The 23,479-nt window shown below is 43.5% G+C and overlaps 1 protein-coding gene across 1 annotated transcript in view; it reads right to left on the bottom strand.

The window, feature by feature from the left end:
- rhbdl1 (rhomboid, veinlet-like 1) overlaps positions 1–23,479 on the bottom strand; it is a gene marked incomplete at both ends in the record, with an annotated part of 122,703 nt that overhangs the window by 31,293 nt on the left and 67,931 nt on the right. Inside the window, 2 exons of the mRNA XM_080747658.1 lie at positions 20,227–20,339; positions 21,195–21,343. Coding sequence (XP_080603784.1) covers positions 20,227–20,339; positions 21,195–21,343 — 262 coding nt within the window. The remainder of the gene's footprint in view (positions 1–20,226; positions 20,340–21,194; positions 21,344–23,479) is intronic.

Below are 23,479 nucleotides of genomic sequence, written 5' to 3'. Positions count from 1 at the left end.
GCATGTGTGTGTGTGCATAGGGTGGGGTTGGGGCAGTGGCGTAAAGTAACTAAGTACATTTACTTAAGTACTCTACTAACATTTTGGGTTATTTGTACTTTACTTGAGTATTTCCAATCTCCGATACTTTCACCTCTACTCCACTACATCTCGGATCCAAATATTGTACTTTTACTCCACTGGAGTAAAAGTACAATACCTTAACCCTAACCTCAGTAAAACTAACGCTGGTGAGTAGCTACTACCTAACTCTGACTTTGCACAGGGGCGTGTCTAAGGCTAGAGGGGAATGTTTCAGATTACATTTTCCTACCCTTTGTAATATATAAGAAGGACAGTATATGGCATAGCAGAGCAATTGTTTCAACTACATTGCTAGGGAATTGAAATAATCCCATATAGAAGACTGCTATAGCAGTAATTATACTTTAATTAAATCATACCATTTCTGACCCAAAACTCCATATATGGGCTGTGATCGACCTAGAGCTCCATCTGTGGAACGGACTTGACTTGTTTGAGTCTGACATCATGCTGACACCGCACTCTAGGTTAGACGACACATGCCATAATTGGGGGCCTGGCTGAGGTTAAGAGTCTATACTATATATGGTCATGCCTGACATCACAGTGATATAAGAAGGTCAACCGGAGTTGACCGGAGAATTGAGCGACTTGAGAGCAGCGAGCTTGAAGCAGCAAAACTACAGACGTTCTTTAAGAGCTTGAAGCAGCAAAACTACAGACGTTCTTTCAGAGCTTGAAGCAGCAAAACCACAGACGTTCTTCGAGACATCGAAGGAAACCAGAACCTCAACGTCTCTTCAGACTCTTTCGGTTACAGATCAGTTGTTATCCAGGGAGTCGCTGGTCCGTCCTACGATGCAATGGACGCTGAATCTGAGAGAAGCACCAGATGCTGGACCTGCAGTTAGTGGAGGTACTCAGGCTGCAGTGACCGTGGGGCACATGGTGTACTCCTTTGGAGGTTGCTCTAGTGAAGCTCTAAAGGATCACATGGATGTGTACGTCTTCAACACAGTGTCTTTGAGATGGAGGACGCTGCCCCCAGTGGCGACTAGAGGAGGAGAACGTCAACTAGAAGTTCCCTGCAGGCGCCATTTCCACACTGCTGTACTGGTAGAACATATCGTCTACATCTGGGGCGGATTGAACATGGATTATGAGCTTTGCGACAACACCCTTTATGCATTTGATGTCGATGCCCACAGATGGTTCATGCCCAGGACTTCTGGGTCTGTTCCAGAGGGGAGGAGGGACCACTCAGCCTCTGTCTTGAAGAAGATCATGTATGTCTATGGAGGATGCAAGCGGCTGACTAAGTGGCTGACTGGAAGCACTAATGACATCTACAAGTTGGGCTCCAGCACATTGGTCTGGTCTTTAATTAACACCACAGGCTCTCCACCACCTGCTTCATCATGGCACTCTGCCACCATCATCGGGACAAAGTTGTTTGTATTTGGGGGCCATCTGGACTATGACAACAACATCAGAGTGTTTGACACAGAGACCAACTGCTGGATGAACACACCTCCTGCACAGGTTCTTCCAGAAAGACGTTCTTGTCATTCAGCCTTTACCTACAATGGAGAGCTGAACATATTTGGTGGCTGGAACTCACGTTGGACTGAATTAAATGAGCTGTGGAAATTCAATCCAGAGACCTTCTCATGGAAGGAGGTGAAGCCCAAGGGAAAAGGTCCGCTAAGGATGCATAATGGCTGCTGTTGCATGATGGGAGATTGTGTCATCCTCTTTGGAGGATACAGATCATCAGATAAGCTGTTTATCTTAGACTTGAATCCTAGTCTGAAGACATTATGTGAGCTGGCAGTTATTCACTACGGTCTGGAGCAGTCTGAACTCCCACACAACATCAGGTGGGAACTGGAAACCATGAATAATGAATAAAATAGATATACACTTTAAAAATCACACCCAATGTGAAGTGAGCGGTGGTCGTGCTTGCATAACATCTTCAGACTAGGATTTAGTCTAGGATGTACAGGCTATGCTACACACACACGTTTTGCTATGGCAAAACGCTGAGGAAAAAGTGGCTACAGACACACGCACAGCCACTCTATGGAGCGGTTTACCACCGCTCAAAAATATATAAATATATTATATACATGAAAACTAGAATGGTGGCACACGCTCAGTGGAGCTCATATAAGTGTCAACTCCATATTTGGCCAAAGTAACCAGATTCTACCTACATTGATAGTTAGTGTGGGTATGGGATCTCCATCTCCATAGTGGTTTCGCTAGTTAATCCGTCAGCCCAGGGGCCTAGGGCGGAGTAGAGGTACTAACCTGCCGACGGGAGCATGTCGCTGTTACTACATGTCATCTTTTCGACACCCGACTCTAACCCTCACCCTAACCTTAACCTACGTGGAGTGAGTCGCTAACCCTCCTGTCGAAATGATGGGCGTTTGCAAAAGCGAGATTTCCCCCCTGCCGACGCTGGTGAGTAGCTAACCTGCCGACACTGGTGTGTAGCTAACCTGCCGACACTGGTGAGTAGCTAACCTGCCGACACTGGTGTGTAGCTAACCTGCCGACACTGGTGAGTAGCTAACCTGCCGACACTGGTGTGTAGCTAACCTGCCGACACTGGTGAGTAGCTAACCTGCCGACACTGGTGAGTAGCTAACCTGCCGACACTGGTGTGTAGCTAACCTGCCGACACTGGTGTGTAGCTAACCTGCCGACACTGGTGAGTAGCTAACCTGCCGACACTGGTGAGTAGCTAACCTGCCGACACTGGTGAGTAGCTAACCTGCAGACACTGGTGAGTAGCTAACCTGCAGACACTGGTGTGTAGCTAACCTGCCGACACTGGTGAGTAGCTAACCTGCCGACACTGGCGAGTAGCTAACCTGCAGACACTGGTGAGTAGCTAACCTGCAGACACTGGTGTGTAGCTAACCTGCCGACACTGGTGAGTAGCTAACCTGCCGACACTGGCGAGTAGCTAACCTGCAGACACTGGTGAGTAGCTAACCTGCCGACACTGGTGAGTAGCTAACCTGCCGACACTAGTGAGTAGCTAAACTGCCGACACTGGTGAGTAGCTAACCTGCCGACACTGGTGAGTAGCTAACCTGCAGACACTGGTGAGTAGCTAACCTGCCGACACTGGTGAGTAGCTAACCTGCCGACACTGGTGAGTAGCTAACCTGCCGACACTGGCGAGTAGCTAACCTGCAGACACTGGTGAGTAGCTAACCTGCAGACACTGGTGTGTAGCTAACCTGCCGACACTGGTGAGTAGCTAACCTGCCGACACTGGCGAGTAGCTAACCTGCAGACACTGGTGAGTAGCTAACCTGCCGACACTGGTGAGTAGCTAACCTGCCGACACTAGTGAGTAGCTAAACTGCCGACACTGGTGAGTAGCTAACCTGCCGACACTGGTGAGTAGCTAACCTGCAGACACTGGTGAGTAGCTAACCTGCCGACACTGGTGAGTAGCTAACCTGCCGACACTGGTGAGTAGCTAACCTGTCGACGGTGTTCGGACCAACGGGAGTTCGAACCATGGGGCAGTCCCCATTTGGGAACCTTAGTTAGTAGTTACTTTGAAGATATAAATGATTATATTATAAAACATACAGTACATCAATCCACTTCAGCCCTATTTTACACCTAGGCTATTTGAAAATGGCGATCTACAAACTCACGCACGTCGCATCGTGACGCATTGTGAGCTTGTAGATCTGCTATACTTTTACTTAAAGGACAACTTTGTTTTTTACAACAAAGGTTCATATTTTAGATAGTCATTAGAGAAAAGAAAAGATGAGTGTTAAACTGTTATCATTTACTTCTTTCTATCGTTTTAGTGATTTTAACTATTTGGATTTGCATGCATGCATGCAAGAGGCTAAATATATCTTAGACACAGTAGGCCCATTCCCAAGATGCACCACAATCTTTTCATAGGCTAATAGATATTGATAGCTTATTGTGTCTAAAAAGACATATTTAGCCACTTGTACGCATGCCCACACCCACTGAAATCAAAATACTAAAATCGCTAGAACAATAGAAAGCAGTAAATGAAAACATTTTAACACTCATCTTTTCTTTTCTCTAATTACAATCTAAAATATTAAACCACTGCATTGGGGTTGATAACCGTCGAGTCTGAGGGCCTTTAACGTATCCCTTTGTCCACAAATATCAGGCTGAGGTGTAACTCTGAGTCTGAGCAGTCAGCATGCCCCCCCCCCCCCCCCCCCGTAGATCACAGCACGTCTGTGCGCGTCTGTGCTGCAGTCAAAACAGATCATTAGCGAAACGCGAGCTGACCGAACAAGCAGAGGCCGGAGTCCTGCATGCCGCTCGCCACGCCACTCAGCTAAAAACATCCGTACAGCGGCGCCGTCCGTCTCCGTGTCACGCCTCGCCCTGGAGGGGGACAGATGATATGCATCAATTTCACAGTGTGCTCAAACGGCCTGGCTCCAAAGACTGCCCAAAACTGACATCCCCACATTTGCTGCCGACCACGAGGCTGAGGGAAGAAGCGGCGAATAGCTCGGCGGGAGAAGCACATTTGCACAAAATTCTCAAGCTCTCCGTCTAAAGTCGAGTCAAATTTAGCACAATGTAAAGAAAAAAATCACAATCATGAATTACAGTTCTGCCGTCATGCTGAAGGCACCGTTTATTGTCGTGCAGGGAAGTCTATGGGTATAAGCAGAGGACATTCTGGCAGTTTAGTTATGCCAAACATATCCAGTTTTGAGGCGACTGTACTGAAATGCAAACAATTACGAGCATCCTGGATATCATCACTGTCGGGCAGAAAGAAGCCTTGCATCTCCAAGTTTCACACGTGTACGTTTTTTCGCGAAGTAAAGCTCTGCTTCATCATACAAGACTGTCGCGCGAAACTAGTGAAAATAGCAGATCTACAAGCGCACAACGCCTCGCAAGGTGAGACGTTGTGCGCTTGTAGATCGGCTATTTTCACTATTTTAAATCATTTTTAAAACGGTAAATACAAAACGAACAGTTTTGGACACACAAGGCTGGAGGGGGAGGGGGACAGAGTGGAAGGGGGAGGGGGACAGATAATATGCGTCAATTTCACAGTGTGCTCAAACAGCCCGGCTCCAAAGACTCTTTGCCCTTGGTCCCCGCAGGGATTGATTCGGTTTATTCAATCGCGAGCCCTCCGCTCCGTCCAAATCTGCCACGCGCGGGGGGAAAGAATATGATAATATTTGTGCTTCCCCCCAGAGCAGCGGTGGTAATCGATAGTGCACCGCAGCCAGGCCCGTCCACAGAGCTGTGGAGAGGCGGCCACTCGACGACAGTGCCAAGCATCAAGGGCCCTGGTATCATTATGTCAGACCTGTGCTGTGTGTGCGTGTTTCCTAAACCCACCAGGATTGAGTTAAGACCCGCCTCGCGGAAATGACCCTCTCAATAATCTTAAGTATGAAAGTGCATATGAACCTTTTTACAGTCTATGATATGAACGTTAATGCTCTTAGTGCAAAGTAATACTGTACCTAACTACCTACCGATCCATTACAATATTACACACAGGTACAAGCCATATCCAAACTATAACAAATTAACTGATAATCAGTAAGAGTTTATATTTTGAGTACAGTACTAGTGACAAATTAATTTATCAGTAAGTTTTTCTCTTTAGCAAAGTTACAAAGTTTTCCCTTTTTTAAACACAGTAGGCCTACAAAGTAAGTTTCAAGTGTTTTCTTTAGCACAGTTTATTTTGTGCACTGTAGTTAGTCACTAGTGACAAATTAATAGCTGTGCATTGTGCAAATGCAGGCTTTTCTCAGTACAAGTTTTAAGATTGTCTTCATGCCTTTACTAGGTCTGACTTTATCCACCCTCCATGTGTCCGGCAAGGATTTCATCCACTCCTGGACATTCTTGTGTTTCCGCGAGGCGGGTCTTAACTCAAGCCTGGTGGGTTTAGGAAACACGCGCTGGCGTGCCCGAGCGAGCGATAAGGAGCACTACAGTATGTGTGCGCGCAGTCGCGCACACCTGTGTAATACAGGGGGAAAGGAAGAGAGGCGCGCTCAGGTCACCTCCCAGTGTTGTTTTTGACTGCAAATTTTGATTTAGTTTTAGTCATAGTCTTTTGAATAAAATCTCATTTAGTTTTAGTCATAATTTAGTCTCCTGAAAAGTTTTAGTTTAATTTTAGTCGACTAAATATGAGATTTTAGTTGACTAAATCTACAGTTGAGTCAACAAAATGTCTTTTGTCAGAACTTGATAGCATAGTAATGACTGATTTTACACTTGGTTGCATGCTGAAAATAGCCGTTCTACAAGCTCACGACGCGTCGCAGCAACACCTGAGAGCAACCAAAAATTAAATGACTTTCTCCTCCACTAGTCCCTCCCTAACGTTTTAGTCTAGTTTTTATTTTGCAGACGGAATTGTCAATATATTTAGTCTTAGTTTTAGTCATTCGTTTTTATTTCGTTTTTATTTAGTTTTCGTCAGTGAAAAGAACGCAGTTGACACACATTTTTTCGTCATAGTTTCAGTCGACGAAATCAACACGGGTCACCTCTGAGGCTGTCTGTGTTTATACCGCATCGCTGTGCTCATCTCAAGCGCATGAGAGGCAGTCATTGAAGGTGTCCAAATCGAGTCGGGGTGGATTCTCGTCACGGCCAGAAAGCAGCCTTCAGTCACGGCTGCAACTCGGCGAACAAAGGAAAGCACGGCGGCTGACCTTGGGTGAACATGACTCAAGATCTTCACAAAATTCCAGAGACTAAAAGAGCATCAAATCACTTCCCACAGTATGCTCAAGGTTATCAAAGCCACTCAGTGTGATGGCGAGAGAGAGGGAGTGTGCGTACGTACGTGCGTGCGTGCGTGTGTGCGTGCGCGCAGGGGCGTCACAAGGGGTAGGAAAGTGGGACTGAGTTACTAGGGCCCAAGGTGGAGGGGCCCTAGTAACTTTAGCTATTGAAAAATAGCAGATATACAAGCTCACAGCGCGGCACCGAGTGCCGCGCTGCGAGCTTGTAGATCTGCTATTTTTTGAAAAGTCGTGAAAATGTGTGCAAATCTTTGAATATGTATTTTTTAAGCGAATATTTGTAACTCAAATTTTGCTTCCGGGGGGGTCCCTGGAACTAAATATTGGGGGTCCGTGGCCAAATTCATATCATTTTGGGGGTCCTTCACATGAAAAAGTTTGAGCATCACTGACATGGAAACATGGGTTTCTTGCACACATTTTCACAATTTTTCAAAAATAGCAGATCTACAAGCTCGCAGCGCGGCACTCGGTGCCGCGCTGTGAGCTTGTATATCTGCTATTTTTCAATAGTTAACATTCATGGGGGGCCCGCAGTGAATCCTTGTACCCAGGGCCCAGAATTTGGTGTGACGCCCCTACGTGCGCGTAATAAACTAGTGGAATGAATGGAACTAAATGGGCCTAAGAGATAATAGCCTCTGTACCAGCTCCAACAAACAGGACAATGGACTCCCACAAAATTGTTATTCTGTAATGCCTGGGCAAAGCACTTAGCTTCAACTAAAGGGCTTTGCATTTTTTTCAAACGGAAAAAAACGACGATTTTGTCTTTTTAAAGAAAGCAATGCTTCTCTATGATCTCATGCATACCGGCTCCGAATTTGCCTTGCGGCAGGTGGCTGCGGCGGTGCGTTTTTTTCCCCCGATCGAACCCAGTTCGATTTGTGAGTCTTGTCGCATGCGGTAAAAACTCATTGACTCCTTTTGTGACTCCTTTTCGGATCCGCAGTGTGGATTCCGCACAGCCTTGCACACCAAATCCAATGCGTTTTAATCATGCAGCAAACGGGAAAAAAAACCTGCAACGGTCCTGTGTGCAAAGCCTTTTACTGTACAGTAGAGCAGAGGTTCTCAAACAGGGGATTGTGAGTAAAAAAGAATAAATTGTCTTCCAAAAATAAACAAAAATGATCAAACTGAAAAAATAAAAGAATCTTTGTCAAAAGAATTTCACAACTTAAAAAACACACAAAAGGGAAACTTTCACATAAAATTGCCTTACATTAGAGCAGGGTTCCCACACATTTTTACCAATTAATTTCCAAAACGTTTCCAGAATATTTAACCCAATTTCCAGGACTATAATTATAACAATAATTCAGCTCAATACCAGGTCGCTTACTCCTATGCTCAATGCCCAAAGACAGGTAGTGTATGCCAGTGGTTCTCAACCTTTTCAGGCCGTGACCCCCGAAATAATCATGTTTTAACTGGGGACCCCGGCACCCTGACGAGCACTAAGAGTCGAGGAATTTTGTATAACACGGTTCTATTGTGAAAATAGCAGATCTACATGCTCACAACAAGTAGATCGGCTATTTTCACAATTTCTGCCTCTAATATTTGACAATTTGGGCAATGTTTAATTTGTCATTTCAGAGGTATTAACAAAATCAATAACCAAAGACAATGCAGAGCTATTTTTTTCCCAGGACCTTCCAGGACCCTTGATACATTCCAAAACTTTTCCAGTACTGGAAAAAGATTTTTCTAATTTCAAAATATTTCCAGGAATTTCATGACCGTGGGAACCCTGTTAGAGGCATTGGTTATCTTGGGGATGGTTACAGGTCGGGCCACAGGGGTTTGGTTGCAGAGAAAGAGAGCTTGGGGAATGAGGTTGGCGGTGAGCAGACCTCTCAGTCTGGGTCCAGTGTAGGAAGGCTAAGGGCTGGGGGGCTGGGGTGATTACCATAATCACGCGCGCCGCACAAAGGTCACTCTGCCTCCTCGATCATGCACACACACACTCCTAGCCGAGCACCAAGGGAGAAGAACATCAGTGGGGCTTACAGAGGCATGGGGCTCTTTAAACAATTCTAGCATTTGCGCAAAATGGGTTCTACGACTAGTACTGTACCTCACTCACAGTCACTACAGCAGGGTCTACTACGTTTTCAGGCCCCTTAGTTGAGAGAGAGATGAAACAGGGACCCCCCAACACCTTTGCATAGATTCCATATAGTTTAATCGTTTGACGGCACAATCATCAGTGTATTTTGGATTTTGGATCATGTCAACTTGTGTTTTCAGATATTAACCATGTGAACTGTCAATACTTAATAAACTTGACATGTCACTCTGCCGATCTACAAGCTCACAACGCCTCACAGAGCGAGGCGTTGTGAGCTTGTAGATCTGCTATTTTTGGCTAATATGGACGCTAGGGTTCAGGTGTTTAATATAAAAGAGGAGAAAAAAGGTTTCTATCAGACAAAGATTTGGAGGACCCCCTGTAGTAACTATGAGGTCCTCATAGTTGATACCCCCTGTTGAATACCCCCTGTTGAATACCTCTGCACTACAGTATAGTGGCACAAAGACCACCAGAGGGCCTACTGAACAAAAAAGCGGCACTGAGGAAAAATTGGTATTCAGCCGGCAAAGGCGACACAAAGACATCGCGACAAACTTAAGTCACAAAAGTGCCTTGTCCTTGCCAGCCCTTCACAAATTTACCACGGGACAATCACATCACTGTGAATGTTAACTATCTTTACACCGAGCCTGGCAGGCCAAAGCCACAGAGCGCACAGAGTCAACCCTCTGGCACCAAGTGATTTACCTTAGCTTCTGCTCCGTTTCTTCGCTTTCATCTCTCTCCCTCTCCCTCTCTCTCTCCTCTAGTCTTCTCATCTTAGTCTTTCTCATCTCAGTTTGTCTCCTTGACTAAACATGACTGGAGGTTGGAAGAAGACTGTTCTAAATGTGACCTTATTCTGGTCACAGTCACCAGGGCATATTATTATACCTTCATGTAAATGTCCTTTTCTAAGCGTACTCATGTTTTAGTTCTGAGATGAATAGTTTGGTTTCGTATGTAATCCACTCTCATGGGCAACCACCCGATATTTATTTAATTGTTAAAGTGAACCGATTGATGCATTGACTTGAAAATAGCAGATCTACAAGCACACAACAAAGAGATTTGGTGTAGAGGGGAAAAAGAACGGGACCAAGTATAGAACCCTGGAGGACGGAGGGCAACCAAGTTAAATGTAATCGTTTGTAATCAATACAAGCTGGCTTCTTATTACGGCAAAGAATAAGTTGTCCCAATGTTGTACACCAGTCTTTTATAAAACAAAATGGCTTGTCTAACATTTAAAAACTAACCACAGCTGGTGCATCGCGCTATTCAACCTGTTTCATATCAAGGCCCATTATTTGTCGGGCATTTGAGCCAACATTTGACAATATTTAGCCTCTTAGACCGTGAATTTGTGCACAATTCCATGCTGTATTGATGTGGTCTCCATTAGGAGAGATAACAGTCAAACATTAATCGTAATAACAATTCTTCTACAGCAGGGGGTTTCAAAGTGGGTGACGGGGCACCCTGGGGTGCCGCGACGGCAGTCCAGGGGTGCCGCGAGACAATTTGATAATATTTGGAATTAATTGGACACTTTAGTATCATTTCAAAATTGAAGTACAAAGTTATTTTCAGTCAGTTCTAACCATAATGGCTATTATCTCAAAGTTTTCCTTGCAACATAATCACTAAAAAATCATTACTGTCAGGCAGAAACCTCTGTTGCACAACACTAGTGAAAACAGCCGATCTACAAGCACACAACGCCTCGCGATGCGAGGCGTTGTGTGCTTGTAGATCTGCTGTTTTCACTAGTTTAGTACATTTTATAGATGATATATACAAAACGAATGGTTTTGGACATACAAGGTTTCCACCCGACAACGACGATATGCTATAAATATAAGGTGCTGGGAGTGAAAATTCTAATGTAGGGGTGCCTCGGATTTAAAAAAAATATTTATGGGGTGCACTGAGACAAAAAAGTTTGGGAACCCCTGTTCTACAGTCTGTAATTGTGTAGACTTCTTGTAAATTAAGTAATGCAGATGTTTAACAATAATTGTACTCTTGAAAGCGTAAAATGAAATACGTATGTTTTCATTTAACGCTCTCAATAGTTAAAGATCTATAAGGGTCCATTTGGTTACCAACTCTCCATCATTTAGCTGGGGACCACCTGGGACCCCCTCAAGGACCACGGTTGAGAACCATTGCTCTATCAGGTTCAACACAAGGGCTTTGAAAAACCATGAACATTTTGTGCAAGTCTTTGAATATTTTGACCCGATTCTATAAGTGTCTTCTAAATCCTTCTAAGGTTTTTGGAAAAACCTATATTTCTATGTCAGTGGTGCTGAAACACTTTCATGTGAAGGACCCCCAAAATGTATTTGGCCACGGACCCCCCATCTCAAAATATTTCGTTCCAGGGACCCCCAGAAGCAAAATTTGAGTTACAAATGTTTCCTTAAAAAATACATACATTCAAAGATTTGCACACATTTTCACGACTTTCCCAAAAAAATTGCAGATCTACAAGCTTGCAGCGCGGCACTCGGTGCCGCGCTGTGAGCTTGTAGATCTGCTATTTTCCAATAGCTAAGGTATCAAATAATTCCAGGCCTTAAATGTGCTGCATGAGCAGCAGCATCTGAGACGGTGTTGGAGCCACTTCCCCCAGAGAGGAGGCCTGCATTACTCTGCTACTTTAACTCTCCTAACTCAGAGAGGAGGCCTGCATTACTCTGCTACTTTAACTCTCCTAACTCAGAGAGGAGGCCTTGCATTACTCTGCTACTTTAACTCTCCTAACTCAGAGAGGAGGCCTTGCATTACTCTGCTACTTTAACTCTCCTAACTCAGAGAGGAGGCCTTGCATTACTCTGCTACTTTAACTCTCCTAACTCAGAGAGGAGGCCTTGCATTACTCTGCTACTTTAACTCTCCTAACTCAGAGAGGAGGCCTTGCATTACTCTGCTACTTTAACTCTCCTAACTCAGAGAGGAGGCCTTGCATTACTCTGCTACTTTAACTCTCCTAACTCAGAGAGGAGGCCTGCATTACTCTGCTACTTTAACTCTCCTAACTCAGAGAGGAGGCCTTGCATTACTCTGCTACTTTAACTCTCCTAACTCAGAGAGGAGGCCTGCATTACTCTGCTACTTTAACTCTCCTAACTCAGAGAGGAGGCCTTGCATTACTCTGCTACTTTAACTCTCCTAACTCAGAGAGGAGGCCTGCATTACTCTGCTACTTTAACTCTCCTAACTCAGAGAGGAGGCCTGCATTACTCTGCTACTTTAACTCTCCTAACTCAGAGAGGAGGCCTTGCATTACTCTGCTACTTTAACTCTCCTAACTCAGAGAGGAGGCCTTGCATTACTCTGCTACTTTAACTCTCCTAACTCAGAGAGGAGGCCTGCATTACTCTGCTACTTTAACTCTCCTAACTCAGAGAGGAGGCCTGCATTACTCTGCTACTTTAACTCTCCTAACTCAGAGAGGAGGCCTGCATTACTCTGCTACTTTAACTCTCCTAACTCAGAGAGGAGGCCTTGCATTACTCTGCTACTTTAACTCTCCTAACTCAGAGAGGAGGCCTTGCATTACTCTGCTACTTTAACTCTCCTAACTCAGAGAGGAGGCCTTGCATTACTCTGCTACTTTAACTCTCCTAACTCAGAGAGGAGGCCTTGCATTACTCTGCTACTTTAACTCTCCTAACTCAGAGAGGAGGCCTTGCATTACTCTGCTACTTTAACTCTCCTAACTCAGAGAGGAGGCCTGCATTACTCTGCTACTTTAACTCTCCTAACTCAGAGAGGAGGCCTGCATTACTCTGCTACTTTAACTCTCCTAACTCAGAGAGGAGGCCTGCATTACTCTGCTACTTTAACTCTCCTAACTCAGAGAGGAGGCCTGCATTACTCTGCTACTTTAACTCTCCTAACTCAGAGAGGAGGCCTGCATTACTCTGCTACTTTAACTCTCCTAACTCAGAGAGGAGGCCTTGCATTACTCTGCTACTTTAACTCTCCTAACTCAGAGAGGAGGCCTGCATTACTCTGCTACTTTAACTCTCCTAACTCAGAGAGGAGGCCTGCATTACTCTGCTACTTTAACTCTCCTAACTCAGAGAGGAGGCCTGCATTACTCTGCTACTTTAACTCTCCTAACTCCCTTTCTCACTCGTTCTGTTCCCTCTCTCCCCTGTCTGTCATCGCCACCAAAATAAATCAAAGCTACAATAATTCATGAGCCGAAAGCACAGTGTGTGTGTGTGTGTGTGTGTGTGTGTGTGTGTGTGTGTGTGTGTGTGTGTGTGTGTGTGTGTGTGAGTGCAGGGGTGTCGCACCAAATTCTGGGCCCTGGGTACAAGGATTCACTGTGGGGCCCCTGCTTTAACTATTGAAAAATAGCAGATATACAAGCTCACAGCGCGGCACCGAGTGCCGCGCTGTGAGCTTGTAGATCTGCTATTTTTCAAAAATTGTGAAAATCTTTGAATATTTCAAAGGTTTTTTAAATATATGTTTCTATCAGTTGTGCTCAAACTTTTTCATGTGCATTTGGCCATGTACCCCCATCTCAAAATATTTAGTTCCAGGGACCCCCAGAAGCTACATTTGAGTTACAAATGTTGGCTTAAAAAATGTATATATTCAAAGATTTGCATACTTTTTCACGACTTTACAAAAAATAGCAGATCTACAGGCTCTGAGCTGTGAGCTTGAATATCTGCTATTTTTCAATAGCTAAATAGCTATAAAATAATTAAGGCCCCTCCACCTTGGGCCCTGGTAACTCAGTCCCACTCCCCCCCCCCCCCCCCCCCCCTTGTGACACCCCTGGTGTGTGTGTGTGTGTGTGTGTGTGTGTGTGTGTGTGTGTGTGTGTGTGTGTGTGTGTGTGTGTGTGTGTGTGTGTGTGTGTGTGTGTGTGTGTGTGTGTGTGTGAGAGAGAGAGAGAGAGAGAGAGAGAGAGAGAGACTGTGTGACTGTGTGCGTTCAATAAGGATTATTATTTTTTCGCACCGAGTGATATAACGGATTTGGGTTTATCGGCAGAGGAAAAGCCCAGTCGTTTCAGACATACAGAAAAGAAACGGGTAAGAATCAAGTTACTGAATATGAATGAATATCAGTCAATGTGAATTAGGCTGTTGCGCTTGACAGTAATCAAATAATAGTCGTCGAGTGATTTATGAGGCCCGAGACAAAAATAGTGAACAGTGTTGTAGATGAAAGGGAAGCGGGATTGTACAATATATCCTGGATATTCTTGCAGCGTGTGCATTTCCCAGCCAAACGCTAGGCGCCACAATCAGTGGTGTAAAGTAAGTAAGTAGATTTACTTTATACTGTACTTAAGTACAGTTTTGAGGTATTTGTACTTTACTTGAGTATTTCCAAATTCCAATACTTTTACTTCTACTCCACTACATCTGGGGATCCAAATGTTATACTTTTACTCCACCACAAATATTTCAAAACTTTAGTTACTAGTTACTTTGCAGATATAAAATGCTTAACTTATAAAACATACATTAATCCACTTTAGCCCTATTTTATATCGTAGCTGTTTGAAAATAGCCGATCTACAAGCTCACAACGCGTCGCGATGCGACGCGTTGTGACATGTTGTACTTTTGGTACTTTAAGTACATTTTGATGCCAATACTTGTGCTCAAATACATTTTGAATACTGGACTTCTACTTGTAACAGAGTACATCTAAATTGCAGTATTGTTACTTTTACTTGATGGGAGTACATTTTGTATAACACGGTTCTATTGTGAAAATAGCAGATCTACATGCTCACAACGCCTCGCAGCTTGTGAGCGTTGTTATCAAAAGTGACACTGAGACATCTCTGAGCACTTTTTGAGTCTTTGAGTCAACCAAGAGATTTTGAATTGGTTGTCTGTCTTTTTGTATTTGATCGTGCCACTGAGATGCGTCATGGCTATCATAATAGTTTTATGTCAGCTTTTTCGCTAACAAATCCTAAATGCTGTTAGTTCTAACGCCGTTATAAACCAAAAACAGAAAAATACAAATTCTAAATATGCCAGCGCTGATAATTTTGCTTGAAATGTGCAAACATACCTAAACCCCCCCACAGGCACGCACACTGAACTAAGGCAGATGTAGATTGTACAGGTTTACAGCCTAACAATATAGTCTTATAGATGCTGCTTTTTTATTCTATTGCATTATTATTCTAGCGACAAATAGATACAATATATGCCAATTGTAATTCACTGCCGATATAACTTCTATAGTATTTACTTCATTCTGGCTTTTCAAGCTTCTTATTATAACTACTGTATGATTTCATCTAAAATGTGACAGCTAAGCACGTAGCAAAAAGGGAAAAAAAAGAAGAAAAAAAAAACACTTGAAACTAATGAGACAAAAATGATTGTCTGGATTAGGGCTAGGCGTTATGGACATAACATACATTTCCATTTAAACTGTTCAACATTTGTGAATATCAGAGCTTGTTGCTCAGCTGATTTAGCTAATATTTTGTGACAATCTTAAATGTATGAAATAAGGCATGAGTGATTACGCTACAATTATTATGCTTTTTATTATCACTCATTACGTTCCCAGACGATATCTAGTCCAGTTGATGTCATGATGACAATATATTGTCCTTTTACTTTTTCTTAAGGTTTTGTATTTCACATGTATGTTTTATACAGTATGTGGACCCCAGGAAGACTAGCTGTGTTTCTCAAAGTGGATTCCAGGGACTCTGTGGGTTCCTTTAGCGTCTAAACTGACCTATACAAGTCTGTAACTCTGACAGACTCTGACAAGAGTTAAGACGAGACCTTGACATTTTAAAGTTTGAGAAACACTACTTTAGGGCAGTGGTTCTCAACCTGTGGGTCGGGACCCCCATGGGCGTCGCCAAATTATTTTGGAGGGTCCCCAGATGATTAACTTAACTATTTTACTGACACAGAATTTAACAAAAAGCTCAATCCACCGCCAGCTAAATTGAGAATTGTCGCTCATCTTTGAAGGCCTACTGGAGAAAATCTGTTTTGACTATAAAGACAACAATGATATGGCAACGAAGAATAGAATGTCTACTTTGTAACAGAAAAAGATTTCGAGTTTTTATCATGTTCTGTCCATTAGCTAGAAGCTGCAGAATATGGCCTAAAAACAGCTCTTTGAGAACATAAAGCTGAGAAAAATGCATTTTTGTGAAGAAGACATTTTCAGGCAGAAATCTCTCTTTAGCCTTTTATTGTTGGCTTCAGTAACATCACACCTATGATCAGTGGTTGTTTACAAACAAATTCAAAAAAATAAAAACAAGAAAAAGTGTTTTTTTACACACTTTTAGTGTGTAAGAGCAGTAAGAGCAGTGCAGAACATTGACACAGTGACATGAGATTCAGCCTGAATCCTGCTTCAGCTTTCAGGGTTCTCTTTATCTCACACTTTTTAGGTTGAAGTACAGTACAAATGATTGTCTAGTTTTACGGGGGGTGGGCTGTAAGGTCGCAAGTGAATGACCTAGCTTTTCATTCAGCCTGCACAGGGCCTGGGGCTCCATTCTGTTTCACTACAGCCAGGCTCCTCCGGAAGGGCTCCACCGAGTCTGCTGAACTCTGCACCCCTACCACGTACACAAGCCTATGGTCGATCTGTAAATTATACAAATACATAATTACTATAAAATACATGAAAAATAGTACACCTCCAAGCTCACAACGCGTCACAGCAGAATGGGTGGAGGTTGGGGGCCTAATATTTTCATCAAAAGGCTGTTTTAGAAATTCTCTAACATTCTATGCACTTCACTGCTTACCACACAAATATATATATAAAAAAATATATATAGTAATTATGTAAAAACAGCATTCATGGTCTGGAGAGGGCACTTTTTACAGATGGATAAAAGGGCAGGGGCTCCAGCCCCCTTTGATGTCTATGTGAGCATGTGTCTGGTGCTAAGTCTGCTTTACAGAAAAAAGGTTTTTGTTCTTTACCTATCCTTGTCCTTGGACGACTACGATGTGGCAATGAAGAAGTAGGCTCATCATCGTCGACTCATCATCTAAAATCATAGCCAGGAAATTATCAAAAGGTTTATATGTAAACAAATCAATTTACAATTTTGACATTTAGCAAATGACTTACAATAAGTTCATACATAAAATGCAGATATAGTAAATAGTTACCATGCATTTACTGTCACAGTGAAATGCCCTTTATACCCTGTATGTATAATATATAAAATGTCACAATGCAACATAGCTCTGTTTACACAAAGCTGTACTCCCTCCAACTGTATATATGTTCCCCATTTTCAACAGTTTTTATTTGTAACACTTGCTTTGGCAATGTAAACGTATGTTTTCTCATGCCAATAAAGCTCCTTTGAATTGAACTGAAAAGCTACATCATCATCATCAGAGATGTAGGCCTACTGATGATGATGATGATGATGACGACATAGCGAGGTGGGTGCGGGGCGTCCACCGTACGTGCATAGTACGTGCACGTGCACCACACGTAAAAAGAAACCTCTCCCTCTCTCACACACACACGCATCGTACGCACGCACACACAAACTAAGCCAATAAATCCTAAATTCCCATCAAATAATCCTAGTAGCTGTACAGTGCACCGTACACTACACGCGGTACGTGCACGCGCGTGATAGGAACTCCACGTGTGTCCTGTGTAGCGACAAAAACAAACGCATGCACTTGGATCCTAACTGCTTGGATCAAGTTACTGATCCGGTCCGGATACGGAAACATTTCTTGCATGTATGTGTACGTGTAATAAATAGCCGGATGCAGTAGGCGGGCTCTAGACCGGATCCCAATGTCGGAGTGGCAACACGTCGCAATGGAAAACCGTTACCCCATCTCACTGATAGAGACCAGGCTTCCACACGGATGCTCTGTTATCACATACAGTATACAACTATACAGTATACAACTATACAATACATACATGCACTGGATTTAAGTCTTACCACTTTGGACAGTAGAATCATGGCCTCTGTTCTCCGAGGGGTCTCAACGCGGAAGCCATTCTTCGTTGGCCAAATCGTCCAGTTCGTCTGTCTCTTCGCGGTGGCGGCGGTGCATGGTCTCTGCTGCTGCGGCGATGTGAAACCCCGGGCGGGGGGATCCATCCTGCACGGGGGTCGAGCTCCGTCGGGATCGGTTTCCACAATATCAGGAGGCTCTTGATCCACTTTTGGACCCCGGTTCTTCGCGACTGGCACCATCTTCAATCTTTTTATCTTCAATACCAACGGCTACAGTGATCTTTTTCTCTTCTTCTTCATCATCATCATCATCATCATCATCATCACGACCACCACCACCATTCGTGGGCGCTGGTCCTGGGTCACCAACACGGGTAGGTTGTGTAATCCTAATTCTAACAAAGTTTATTTCTATCCGTGGATCTGCTGCTGCTGCTCCTCGGCCCGGGGGGGTTGGGTCGCGCTTCGGCGGAATGATACAAACAAGTTGAGGCTGAGTTGGCCTACTACTTGGCCTAATACATCTCAATATTCTAGTACTGCTAAATACTACTACCTACTACAATTACTATACTACTAATACTATAAAACAACTGATTTCCGACAAAATGATCGCTTTTACCAACGTTTCTCTCTCTCTCTCTCTCTACTAACAGTCCGATGCATAAAACAATATAATCCCTCAAGGCTAGCAGCTAGGCAGGCGGAGCCAGGACAGTCTGTTTACTTTTTTTTTTATGACGCGGTTTCCGGCTGTCCTCAAAACGACCCGACGACCAATTATACATTCAAAAGTTGAGCAAGGACCTCTTTTATCATAATCCATAAAAAACATCAAACGAACGAACGGCCGTATTGGCGCGGCTCACTCTCCAGAATTGGGGCGAACAGGAACGTTCAAAGCAGTATAAGAGTTAATGTGCAACATTGTTTTCTCACTCAACAGTAAACAAATCACCATAAAGTTTAAGTGTATAGAGGGTATCTACACATTTATAAAGTGACAATTTAAGGACTTTTTTAAAGCATAAATAAGCAGTTTTCTGCTGACATAAGCAGGAATAATGCAATAGCTTATTTTTTATTTTTATTTTATTATATTCAGGCGGCTAACAATTTTGCTCCCTAAAAAAATCTAGTCTCTGTGGCGCTTCTAGGAGCCGCAGTCTGCCTCCAAAACTATTATTTTATCTGTAAGAAGCTCTGTCATTAGCTAACCTCGCCTACCAGGCTTTCAGAGAGAACGCCTGGTGTTCGTTCACAACAGGCTGTTTGGTTTCCGCCTAAAGCGCGGAAACCACTAGAAGAAGCGGTGTCGCTTTGATTTGGTTCCCACCGTTTGTTTCCCCAATCCCTATTAAAATGCTCGAGTAGCCTAGTGTGGTCTTGCCGGTCGCTAAAAGTTGGACTAAAACATGCATATACCAAACTAATTTTTCAAAAGCGAAACTACTCCGCATCAAGGAGTTTATTAGGTAGGCCATAAAAGTATGTCCTTGAGCGCAGGGGAATTATTTTGGGTTAAAACTGTTAGTTCCGGCCAAATTGTAGTCCTTGAGTACTACAACATGACGTTTTGTGGTTTCTGCTCCAGACCGGTTACAAACCCGAAAAGTGAAGTGATCCCAGACTAGTCATTAGCAGCTCATTGGTGCATGAACCAGCCGACTGGGGCTAAAAGGATTGACAGACAGGTCAACCAATCCTGATTGGTCTGTTATTTTGGATGGGCACCCAGTTTAATCGACCAATGACAGAACTTCTCACAGCCCCAGGAAGTGTCACACACACACAACATTTCTTTAGGAAGCATTGTAGCCGCCTGAATAAAATAAAATAAAAATATTCTTTTGTAAATAAGCAATTGCATGATTCCTGCTTATGTCAGCAGAAAACTGCTTATTTCTGCTTTAATACCTCTAAAATGACAAATTAAACATTGGCCAAATTGTCAAATATTAGAGACAGAAATTGTGAAAATAGCCGATGCTCACAACGCCTCGCGTTGCGAGGCGTTGTGAGAATGTAGATCTGCTATTTTCACAATAGAACCGTGTTATACAAAATGTAGTGCCTCAACTCTTAGTGCCCGTCAGGGTGGGGGTCCCCAGTTCAACCTGAAAAGGTTGAGAACCACTGCTTTGGGGAACAGCTAATGGGTATCCTAACAACTAAACAAAAAGGCTCTATTGCAGAATACATATAGCCTGCTACGCTACGTTCAGAGGATTGGTTTTGTCACTTCTCTTCTCAGTCTGGTACCCAGGCTAGAAGACATGGTCAATGATACTCACCAGCCACTACTCCTGCCATGTACAGCAGACTTATTCGTAGGATGCCATGGACCATCTCCAGGGGAACGCCAATCATCAGCTGGAGCAGAGCGTTGAACCCCAGCTGCTCCAAACTGAAGTGGAAGAATCAAAGCGAGAGGAGGAGGGACACAAACGGAAGCATGGTGAATTCAGCGTCGGTCTCTGCAGCCTTTCATGTTTCATAATAACGTCACCGTCGGGTAGAAACCTTGTTTGTCCACCACAACCGTTACTTTTCAGAATACTGAACAATGAACCTGCGTTGTGTCCAGTGGATACAATGTAGTTATTATTTAGTCACAACACAAGCTTTTGTTAATCATTTCCTTTGGTTCAATATTAATAAAACCCAGACCCACTTAACCACTGATAGATAATTAATTTTCGCTGTAGGTAATATCATATCGTTTGAATTCAATAAATATACAGTACATATTATGCCATGACACCTTCACCCGCAAGACCTACTATGTTTGGGTTATAATGTAGGTTCTGGCTAGTGTAAATAATCCCGAGAGCCGACCCTACAGTATGTGTCTCTATCTTGTTGTTATGATCGGTTATACTGTCATTCATATATACTATTCTGCCCTACAAAGGCAGAGTGCAGTAACTACGTTTTCGAATTTCACCAAAAAATGGGTTTCAAAGTGTTACAGCTTATCAGCCAAATGAGATAAAGATATAAAAGTGATATTACACTGATTGTACATCTGTTCTTGAGGTAATTGTTTATGTTCATCCCCCAATATCACGAAGGCTAATTTGACCGTTGGGCAACACAAATAAGTCGGTGTGTCCCAAAACGTAGTTACTGCACTCTGCCTTTGTAGGGCAGTATTGTTCTCCACCATTTTGTCAGAGAGAGAAAGCTGGCTGCCTGAAAAGGTTGGAGAACCAGTGTCCTAGCAGAGGTGACGATGGAGGGAGCGACCGAAGCAGCTTACCCAACGTGCATGAACATGTAGCTGAAGAAGCGCCACACTTGGGCGCGGTGGCCGGGGTGGTAGACCAGGGGGCTCTTCATGAAGTCAGGCTGGTACGTCTGCAGAACCCACTTGTTCAGCATGATCCCGTAGCACATGAACACCATGATCTGCGCCAAAGGGAGGAACAAGACAAGAAAGACGCAATTCGTCGTTGTCGGGTGGAAACCTAGTACAGTATGTCCAAAACTGTTCGTTTTGTATCGATCATTTTAAAAATGATCTAAACTAGTGAAAACAGCCGATCTACAAGCACACAACGCCTCACGCCGCGAGGCGTTGTGTGCTTGTGGATCTGCTGTTTTCACTAGTTTTGTGCGACAATCTTGTATGGTGAAGCAGGGCTTTACTTTGCGAGAAAAAAGAAAGCGTACAAATTTGAAACTTGGAGATACGAGGTTTCTGCCCGACAGTGACGAATTGGAATTTCAAATGTGGTTGCCTCTCAGGATTTTCCCCTTCAAAACGGGACTTCAGCACCCGGGGGATGCTGAGTGGGCGGGTCGTGAATAGGGCTAATCCCTATTCGAGCGGTGCTCTCTTTTATGCCCATATGGAGATCCATGATGTCATCGATATTAAGCCCTTAATCTTGGATGCCCATATATGGACATACAGTACTGTGTCAGTCTCATGTGGTCGATGATGTCAGTCATCTCCATATTTGGGAAAAGTGTAATTTTTCACGAATACATTTATATAAATTAAACTATATAACGTATCATTTAGCAAAATGCAAGGAATCGATTCCCGATGAAGCCGGTCGATTTGACATAATTATGGCCCAAGTGCGTGCCACCAAAACTGTGGTATGAGTAGCGCGGCAAAATAAAGTTTATCTAGGAGGGAAAAGAAAGAAAGAAACAAAGAAACAAACCACACTAACAAGCCCAATATTCAAGTCAGGTACAGTATTTGCTGTCATGCCCAGAACGTGTCTACAACAAACCACTGAGAAAGAAATGCAGAGATTGAAAATGTCGTCTTTTGTAAAAAAAATCCACATACGGTTTGATTTTGCAAAATGCGTTCACCGACTATAATTGGACTGAAAACTGCCGTTGTTCGGAAAGAAAATGCACATCTGCTCCAATTCCATTAGCCTTTTCTTCATAGATCAATGAATCATCGTCTCTATGAATTTAAATGATGGTGAACCCCCATTAACATATCCTCATTGTCATTACAGACCATTCAGTGCCACTTAGAGGCATTTTAAGAGCAGTTACTTTGCGTTCCGCAGAATTATGATGAATCCATGAAAAAACAATGAAGCTATGAAGAGTACATTATGTTCACTATCCCCAAACAGCAGTCATTTCAACAGAAATGAAAACAATCGATCAATTAATACGGTACTATTACAGAGAGCAGTGTGCTCACAGACTCACAGAGTATTGATTATCTTACTTTTTGCACTGGAAGGAATCTAAGCGGTCCAATTGAGAGCTTCAGCTTGGAGAAAAGGAATTAAACACACCCACTAATCCCTAAACCCCACTGCGCCACCAGCTTAAACCAGACACAAATAAAATACCCTAAACTATTTTGGGTGGGTCCAGGGACGTGCTGGGCCCCTGATTCAGCCCGGGAAAAAGAGTTGGAGAGGCCCTCATTTCTTTTTTTTGTTATATTTCGTCGTTGTCGGGTGGAAACCTTATATGTCCAAAACCGTTTGTTTTGTATTTATCATTTTAAAAATGATTTAAACTAGTGAAAACAGCCGATCTACAAGCACACAACGCCTCGCGGTGCGAGGCGTTGTGTGCTTGTAGATCTGCTGTTTTCACTACTTTTGTGCGACGGCCTTGTATGATGAAGCAGGGCTTTGCTTTGCGAAAAAAATTATAAATTTGAAACTTGGAGATACAAGGTTTCTGCCCGACATGACGATTTACTTTGTTGGCCGCACAGCCCCCAAAATGGAACGAAGGCAGACATTTTTTTATATATTTTTTCCTAATGGCCGGACCGGCCGGGAATGAACCGGCCGTTCGGGAGTTGTCCCGCTTTTCCCAATGGCCAGCACGTCCCTGGGTGGGTCTAAGCTGAAACACATAGCCAACAGTATAGTCTATCCAATATTAAGGGGGCACCAGCCAACACATCAGGCTGAACATAAAGTGCTGTGTTCAACTGCAGGGAGAAAAACTTTCACATGGGCCTCAGCCAAAAGACTCAATAGAATGATCTATAGTCAGTGTAATGGGCTACCAGACTCATCTACCAGACTCAACACAATAGTG

Source organism: Nannobrachium achirus (genome assembly GCF_963921795.1).
Source record: "Nannobrachium achirus genome assembly, chromosome: 18".
Classification (NCBI taxonomy): domain Eukaryota; kingdom Metazoa; phylum Chordata; class Actinopteri; order Myctophiformes; family Myctophidae; genus Nannobrachium; species Nannobrachium achirus.
The sequence above is the reverse complement of the archived record's forward strand: the minus strand, read 5'-3'. Positions and strand labels throughout refer to the sequence as shown.